At 36.6% G+C, this 8703-nt stretch overlaps 1 protein-coding gene across 5 annotated transcripts in view; it reads right to left on the bottom strand.

Annotated features, from left to right (window-relative positions):
* Window positions 1–2039: 2039 nt before the first annotated feature.
* Window positions 2040–8703, bottom strand: part of WDR53 (WD repeat domain 53) — an 11010-nt gene continuing 4346 nt past the window's right edge. The window contains exons 2-3 of one of the 5 annotated variants that reach the window (XM_011385917.2): window positions 7395–7890; window positions 2040–2667 (exon numbers count right to left, since the gene is read on the bottom strand). In XM_011385917.2, the coding sequence (XP_011384219.1) occupies window positions 2074–2667; window positions 7395–7874 (1074 nt within the window). In that variant the 5' untranslated portion in view covers window positions 7875–7890 and the 3' untranslated portion in view covers window positions 2040–2073. The other 4 variants (XM_023526352.1, XM_011385916.2, XM_023526353.1 and 1 more) reach the window with 4 other exon arrangements.

Here is an 8703-nt window from a genome sequence, read left to right as displayed (position 1 = left end):
CTGATCAGACCCAACTGAATCAGAGATAGGCACTTGACTAAGTTGGACCAATCAGATTCTCTTCAGAGATGTGGAACTTATATACAGCTCCCTTGGTTTCTGAAATTGAAATGTAGCCCTGAAAGGTGACTTTTTTAAAAAAGAATTTTAATAAAAATTTATTTGAACCAGAGGATGCACTTAGAAGCAAGATCTCAACGTTTCCTGAAAGGTCATCTTTTGTCAAGCAAAAGCCATTATGTAGAAAGAAGCAGAAACAAGTGACCATGGCGACTCAGAGACAAGAAGCTGCCTTGGTTCTTAAAGGCTTCCCTGGTCAGACTCAAGTGAAGTTGAGCTACATTTCTGCTCTAGGTTGAGAGGATTCTGCTCCCTCATATCCCGCATCCTGAGAGTAAATTTTACTTTCTGCTTAGGCAGTCTTAGTGGGTATCTGTTATCAGAAACCAAAAGATGTTTAAGACTGATGTTTCAATCCTGGCTTAAATACTTACCTTGCTCCCACAAAATTATTCAGGCTCAATATGTAAAATAATGCTGTACTTGGGTAATTTTTCAAGAGATCCCTCTAAAACCTTCAGGGATTAACCAATGATTAGCCTTTCCTATAACATTTTAATAAATTTTAAACCATTAGCTAGACTAAGCACAGTATTATGATTATGTTGTTTTCATTTCATAAAATAGTGTCACAAAAGCATCTTAGGGGATATCTAGTTTAACCCTTTCCCTTTCAAGTAAGGAACGTAAAGCTCAGTATGGCTAAGAATCTTGCCCAGTGCTGAAATTAGAATCTCGTCTCTGTCACTACTCAGGCCAGGGTCCTTTGTCAATAATTTTTTAGGGCCAGGATGGTATTATTCTTCCCTTAAATTCTAAGTGAGATCACTAAATAGTATTTACTGACTGCCCACTAATTGTTCAGGACTTTTAGATGCAAGTTAAAAATTTAACTTAAATAGCTTAAGCCAAAAACAAACAAACAAACAAACAAAAAAAAGCTCAAGAATACACTTGTTTCAGGCATGGTTGATTTTAGGCTCAAAATTACAGTGAGGATTCCATCTCTTCACCTCTAGGAGACTTTCCACAAGGTGGGGCACCTACAGACTCATATCCTATTAGCTTAGCTATCCCAGCAGTACATGCCTGACTATCCATGGACATCTCAGTTATGTGTCAATAAATTCCTTTTTATTCTCTTAAGCCAATTCAAATTTGGTTTCTGTCACTTTCAACAAGCATTCTAACTTAAACTAAGCTTATCGGAGAGTTCTCCTTAAACAAGGATAATGGTAACCGATTCCCTCTTTTAAAATTTTTAATATAAGAGCAGGAAGTATAAGCAGAAGCTGAAAGAACATGTGCAGAAGACAGCAATCCAGGCCATGAGGAAAAGGAACTTAGTCTTGACATATTACCTTGGCCTTTATTTTCTACCTCTTCTATCTCATCTCTACCTTTTTCATGACTTCAGCTTATTCTTGGTCCTACCAGCATCATGGCCTAGATTGCTACATAATATGCTAAACTGATTTGACTCTGGAACCCCCTTCTCAGAAACAACAAAGAACAAGAACAGGTTTCCTCTTCCAAGTTGGTAAGGTTCCTCATGACATTCTAGGATCCAAAATAACTCGTTATAATTGATGATGTGACCACATTTGGATCAGAATGTGGGCTTAAGGCAGGAGGCTTGATAAGACAACCAAGATCCTTTGCAGGAAATTAGGCCTGCAATTTTCCTGGATTCTCAAGTTACAGAACATTTCTCTCAATTCCCGTGGCAATAAAATGGGGGAAATCATCCACTTAAATTGATTTGGAATAAAAAATGAAATATATGTAAAGTCACTGGTATATGATCAGTACTGAGTGAATATTAATTCTCTTCCCTCAAATTTTAATATCATTTACTATATGAAGCATTATCCAAGTATCTTCTTTTGCTCAAATGTCTTAACATTTATACATCAGAATGGTATTATTCTACACGAGTTTTTAAACAAAGAATCAGGATTTTTTTTTAACCTAAAACGTTTTGCTGCAGTTTTCCAAGTGTTTTTATTGAATTTAAAATTCATGTAAGGGATACAGAGATATACAACTAGTTTGATCAGCAACTAATATATTTTGGTATCCCTTTATTTTTGTACTCAAGAGCCAGTTCACTTTTTCTCCATGTTCAATACTTAGCTTTGGTAAAATTTTGCCATGTTTTTCATCTGTTACTGAAGCATTAGTGTTTCCACCCTGCTTGGTATAAGTTGCTCTTTTAGTTTTCTTCCTGTGGGTATGTTTTGTAGGACTCTTCTGTTTCTTCTCAACTTCACTGCCTACATCCCACAACATTATCTTTCCATCATTCCCTCCAGTAAGCAGCAAATAGGATTCTGGCAGAAAGCAGACCTGGGATACCCCCAAAGTGTGGCCCTTAAATCCCAGTTCTTGTTCACACTTGACTCCCATCACCCTAAAGATTCTAACTTTACCATCTTCTGCACCACAACTAAAAATATTGCCACATGATGCCACAGACACAGAGTGGGCTAGAGCAGGGTTTAAAAGTTGACCAGGTGATTGTGGGCTCTCCATTTCTTCCATTTCATCCTCCTGTAAATTTGTAATCCAGAGTGGTCGGGCTTTCTGAAGGTTCCACAGCATCACCTTTAAATAAAAGGAAGTTACAGTCAAATAGAGTTCTAGCCATTTTGCTCAACTACCATGCTTATTCTGCTTCTAATAAAATCATCAAAGTAGTCTAAGAGTGATTAGTAGGATGCATTTCCAGTAATATTTTTTTAAAAAGTTTAGATGGCATCACAACATGCCAGTGGAATGTTACCCTGGTACCGAAACTAGAATGCCAATGGGCCATAAAGTGGATTTTAGAAAACAAGATCCTGAATAACTTTCAATTAACAAACCCACTAAAGAGTAATACAAATTCTTAAGCAGTTGCCAGTTTCTTTAAGTCATTCTACCCTCATCTCTACAAGTAAAATAGATTATGAAATTTATTAATTTTCGTCTAAGCTGGTTACATGCCTATCAACTAAATAAACTAAATCTGGAATACCACTGAAATCTAGAATGTTTTTCCTTTCCTTTCACTTCTCTCTTTCCCATAATTAATTTTTATTCTATTAACTGACATATACTACAAGCTTGTCAGTTCTTTTAGATTTAATTAATCTTTGCTCATGCCTAACATATTGCCTGGAAAAAAAACAAATTCCAAACATGCCTGTTGATTAATTTAATACCCTGGTATATTTGTTTTTTTGTTGTTGTTCCCTATCATGATCTTGAACCTATAAATTGATTTAAATAAAATGCTAATCAAAATCCATTTAGAAAACAAAATAAGCTTTATGAATTGATTTTACTCTCTAGTGATTCATTTTCTTCCTGTAGTAAGCAATTTGGAAAGGAAAATGTTCTTAATACTTTTAGAGAGAACAGACAGCTTTATTTTACCATCTTGTATTATCCCTGAATTATAACTGAATTTAAAATGGACACTAGGATAAGCAAGACCTTGTTAGATAGTCAAAAGCATAGATCTGAATTGACAAGATTACTATTGCTGGTGATATTAAGAATTTGTTTTCTATTCAAGGTTAACTTACGTCAACTCAGCCTACTTTCAAAAGAAGTGAAATCTAATAACTATATTCTGCTACTAGGGAAAGAACTGAAAATCCTTTTGAATTGGATTTATAAAATTATACTAAGTGGCCAGCAATAGGTATTTGGGCGAAGCCAAGATACTACTGACAAACTGAAATTAAAGAAATATCAGAAAATCTGCCAGCTTAACTATAATGGGCAGATATCTACAAGTTTCTCACTCAGCTCCTTCATGCTTGGATTATACTTTCTGTACCCCTAAGACATGAACTATACCCAAAGTGTTTTCAGCAGCTTAAACATTTTTTTCCCCTTTAATTCTCCCCCATCCACTTCCACCCCTGACCCATGGATGTTGACGTTTCCCCTTAAGAACTGGATCTCTGAAGGTGAGGGGCCTGGCGCACCCAGGGTATGGTCCGTGGATCCACCTGGGGCGCAAACCCAGGACTTCTGTGTACAAAGCAGACGTGCTAACCACTACGCTATGGAGCCACTCCCTTTAACAGTTTTATATTTACTTAAATCATCTAAATGTGTTAATAACCATCCCAGATTACCAATTCAAGATCATTTCCAAGTACTGAAGATCCCCAAATTGTTCCTGCTTGGAACAATTCTCTTTATGCTTTATTTTTCCTAATTGCCAAATACTCCAAGGTGTTTCATAATTTCTCAATCACCTTTTTATGCAATATTACCCTAAGGAGAGCTACAGATATTGAAGGAAAAGAATACAAGAGTTTGGGGTTTACAGTCATATAAAACATCAATGGGAGAAAAAGTGGACAACTGGCCAATGTTTGGAAGTGAATGCAACCATATCAAAGTGACCCTGCTCAAAAAGTTCTCTCTCTCCATATAAAAAAATCAAGGAAAAAAAAAGCCTTCTTCACCATCCTGATCCTTAAGTGTTGATACTAGCAATCTTTCAAATTCCAGAAAGAACAAACCTTTGTACCTATACTTTCAGGTGTGGAAATGGGACGGGGAGGAATCATGCGTGCTATAGAAATATACGATGGTTTCAAATTTCCAAAGGTTTTTATACTATATTTGAGTGGTGCTTACACATGTATTTATTTAATATTATGCCTTAACACATATAAAAATTTGTACCTATTTAAAGTGGTCTCAATTATCTTAATAAATCACTTTGTTCTTAAGGTTCCTGACTCTTTGAGTATGCTCTGTCTAATTATTTTAAATCTATCTAAATCAAAAGATAGTTTTTATGATTTCTATAATAACAAGGATAGGTATACTGAACATATCTACTTTGTGTGGCAGTAATTCAATTCCAACCTTGAGATAAAATGCATTTGCTCAGAAAGAAATAACTCTCAAAATCAACCTGATAAGAACTGCCACTATTATAATTATACTCTTGGACTCCCCTATAGGCTATTTTTAAAATTTAAAATACTGGATAACCAGGTTTTAAAAGGTAAATTGTGGAAGAAATTAAGTTTCAATGTCAGTAGGGAATAATTTATTTTTAGCATTTTGTTATTATTAGTTTCAAGTATACAGTCCACTGGTTAGACATTTATATAGTTTATGAAATGATCCCCCCAATTACTCATTACCCCTTTGGCTCTACATAGTCATTACATTAATGCTAACTGCATTCCCTATGCCATGATCTCCATCCCTGTGACTATCTATTAACTTATTTGTACTCCTTTAACCCTTTACCTTTTCCTTCCAGCCCCCAATCCCCGCCCCTCTGGCTGTCACCAGATTGTCCTCTATATTCGTGACTATTTTTGATGTTTGTTCTTTTTGTTCCTTAGATTCCACATATAAGTGAAATCATACGGTATGTATCTTTCTCTGACTTATTTCGCTCAGCATAATAACCCCTAGGTCCATCCATGCTGTTGCAAATAGGAAATAATTTCTTAAAAGCATGGTTGTGCTGTCTTAGTCATTGTTGTGATTATCATAACCCAGTGCAGAAGGTAATCTACAGCAAACTTAGCAATTCTTGGCAGTCAAGCAATTACCTAAGCCTCCTTTTTGACAAAATATTTATTTCCTATACTGTTCTCTAGCAGCTGCCTTCTGCTAAAGCTTCCTGCCTAGAACTGGATGCAAAATGGTAAATTCTGGATGCCTACTTGCCTAATCTGAAGAATACCAGGTCATTTTTGCACACATAAATGTTTATTGCCAGGCCTAGTAATGAAATAATGAACCTGTGATTGAAAACTGGTATAGCTTAAGGATGAAAGAACGACTAGTCAAAGAGACACTGTACTACCTGCCTACTTAAAACAGATGTCCACCTAGTTGTGTAGGTCCTTCTGCACGACCAAGGGTAGAAAATTGTAGGAGGTTTAAAAGGGCTTGATTAAGACCTAGGAGTGGAAAAGGAGTTTAGAGGTCATAGGGTCACTGTGCCCCATAAGTCTAGAAAAATTCTCGGCATAGGCAATAGAGACATTTTTGGTAGGATAATTCTTTATTGTTTAAGGACTGTCCCAGCACGCAGGACCTACACTGATTCTGCCTACTAAATACTAGTAACTTGAGGGAGAGGGAATGGCAGTCACGGTGACAACAAAAACCAATCTCATCTATTTCTAAATTAAGAGGTGGGGAGCGTAGAGGAGGGAGTGGTAAATATCACTGGTCAAGAAGGTGGAAAGACAAAACCTTTGATACTATTAACAGAATCACAGTCCTAGAAGATACTGTATATAGTTCAGAAAGTAGATTAAATGCCTAGAACAATGCTGGGCACATAACATTAATAAACAATGGGTTTTTTTCCCCTCTGGAAGTCACCTGTTCCCAAACCAAGAACCTTTTCTACCACATTACTGATGATATTCTACTTAAATACCTCTGGTGTCACAGATTAAAAATATAGGCTTTGGAGTCAGAGAGACTGAGGTTTGAATCCTAAGTGAGGCAGTTATGCAGGTACTTAATTTGAATCTGTTTCCTCATGTCCAAAAATGAAGTAAATCACTATCAGGGTGTGATAAGAATGAAAATTAATATATGTAAGCATTGGCAAGTACTAAGTGCTCACCAGAAAGAAGCCGTGCTTATTCCCAATCCAGTGATAAGAGATTTATTCTCAAGAAGCACACCTGCTGTGGGAAAGTTCAAGCTATTTAAAGCTTTCTTCTTTTATTAAACCAAAATCTGCTTCTCTATAATAACTTCTATTCAGACCAGCGTATTCCATTCTTCCTCTTCATGAAAACCAAAAATAAAATATCTCCAGTTCCTCCACATTATGGGGTTTCTAGACAGATATACCTCCTTGATGGCCTTCCTCTGAATTTGGGCTAGTTTGTGATGTTCCTTTCAAAACTCTGCATGAATACAATGCTCTGATCCTGGTCACCAAAATACATTATTTCAATCAATGCACCCCAGAATTTTAAAATAAAAACAGATCTAATCCTTTCAACTTTTTTTTTAAAAAAACACAGTGTTTGTAGAAAGCGGGTGATAAACTCTGCCTTCAGCAAGCCCTTTTGTTTAAATAAATGTTTAGAATCAAACACTGAATCCTCAGGTTTCAGGAAAGTATTAAAGCATTAAGAAAGGAAGACTAAAGAATTAATGATTACTTTGCAAGTAAAATCTAGTTAGCTTTGTCAAGTTAGCATGAAACACACAGTAGAAGACATGTTAGTAGATAATAGAAAATTACAAGATATCTTTAGTCTGATCAATAATTTGATTCTATTAGCACGTCTCATTTAGAAATTACCCAAGTACTCTTTGTAAAGCATCACCTGCATATCCAGTCCACATGATACTAGGCTCTGAGGCCTTTGAGGCCGAAAAGCTACAGAAGAACAGATATTGGAATGTCTCCTCAGTGATCTGCTAACTTTCTTATTTTCCAAGTCTAGGATTTTGATTGCCCCGGAGTCATCAGCAGAAGCCAGCAGGTTTTCTGTTTCATTCAATGAAAGACAATTGATTTCTTCTTCATTCACATGAAAATGGTCCAGAGAACCTTTGAGAGACCTGATATCTAGTAAGCTAATGTTTTCTCCATGTGAGGCATAGAGCTTGGTTGGGCAGGAGGGAGAGAATAAGACACTGGTAACATCTTCGGCCCCTTGGAAGCGTGTGTGTCCCAATGGAGTCCCATCTTCACCCCAAGCCATGAGATCTCCACCCTCTGCTCCAGAAGCCACCAGTCCTTCTTGATTTGCATTCAGGCAGAGGATAGGAGAAGAATGTCCACCAGACCACTTGACTGCCATAATGGTCCAGAAGACTCTGTGAAGAGGGGGAAAGAATATAATCTTATGTCTTGTTTAAGAACTTGATGGTGGGAGACAGATGCAATAAGTAATATTTCATCTAGATATTAAAAAAAAGACATCTAAAAAACTGGAAAAAAAAAAAAAACGACATTTGAAGACAAAGTCTACAAAAGTCTAGCTGAACACAGGGTTATTGTGCGCCTGGCTGGAATATGCCTAAATGGGCTTCCCTTGCAATCAGCAACCCAGGTACACCTGGTTCTCCAGTCTTTGATGTGATGCTCACATAATACTGTATATATTTTAAATTAGAAAAAATTCTTTTTAAAAGGGGGCTGCATAATCATCAGGTTATATCTTTTATCAGAATGTTTTAGAGAATGAGCTCTAGAACTAGACTATGGGTTTAAATAGCTCTATTACCTATTAGATGAGTAACTGGGCAAGTAACTGAAATTCCTCTCTGTGATTCACTTTCCTTTTCTATAAAATGGGGGTCATAATAATAACATCCATTTCATAGAATCAGAGAAAATTAGAGACAATATTAATAGTGCCTGGTACATAATGAGCACTAAACGAATATTACAATTATCACTTTCCTTATACTACACCAATGGTCCTCAAAGTATGGTCTCCAGACTAGCTGCATCAGCATCACCTAGGAACGCCTAGACCCACTGAATCACAAACTGGGGTTGGGCCCAGCAATGTTTTAATAAGTCCTCCAGATGATTTTGATGCAGGCTAGAATTTGAGAACCTGTACTAAACCAAAACTCTTCTGGAGAGCTGGTTACCTGGACCTTAGGGTTTGTACATGGGAT

This window comes from Pteropus vampyrus, unplaced genomic scaffold (genome assembly GCF_000151845.1).
Source record: "Pteropus vampyrus isolate Shadow unplaced genomic scaffold, Pvam_2.0 Scaffold826, whole genome shotgun sequence".
NCBI lineage: Eukaryota > Metazoa > Chordata > Mammalia > Chiroptera > Pteropodidae > Pteropus > Pteropus vampyrus.
The sequence above is the reverse complement of the archived record's forward strand: the minus strand, read 5'-3'. Positions and strand labels throughout refer to the sequence as shown.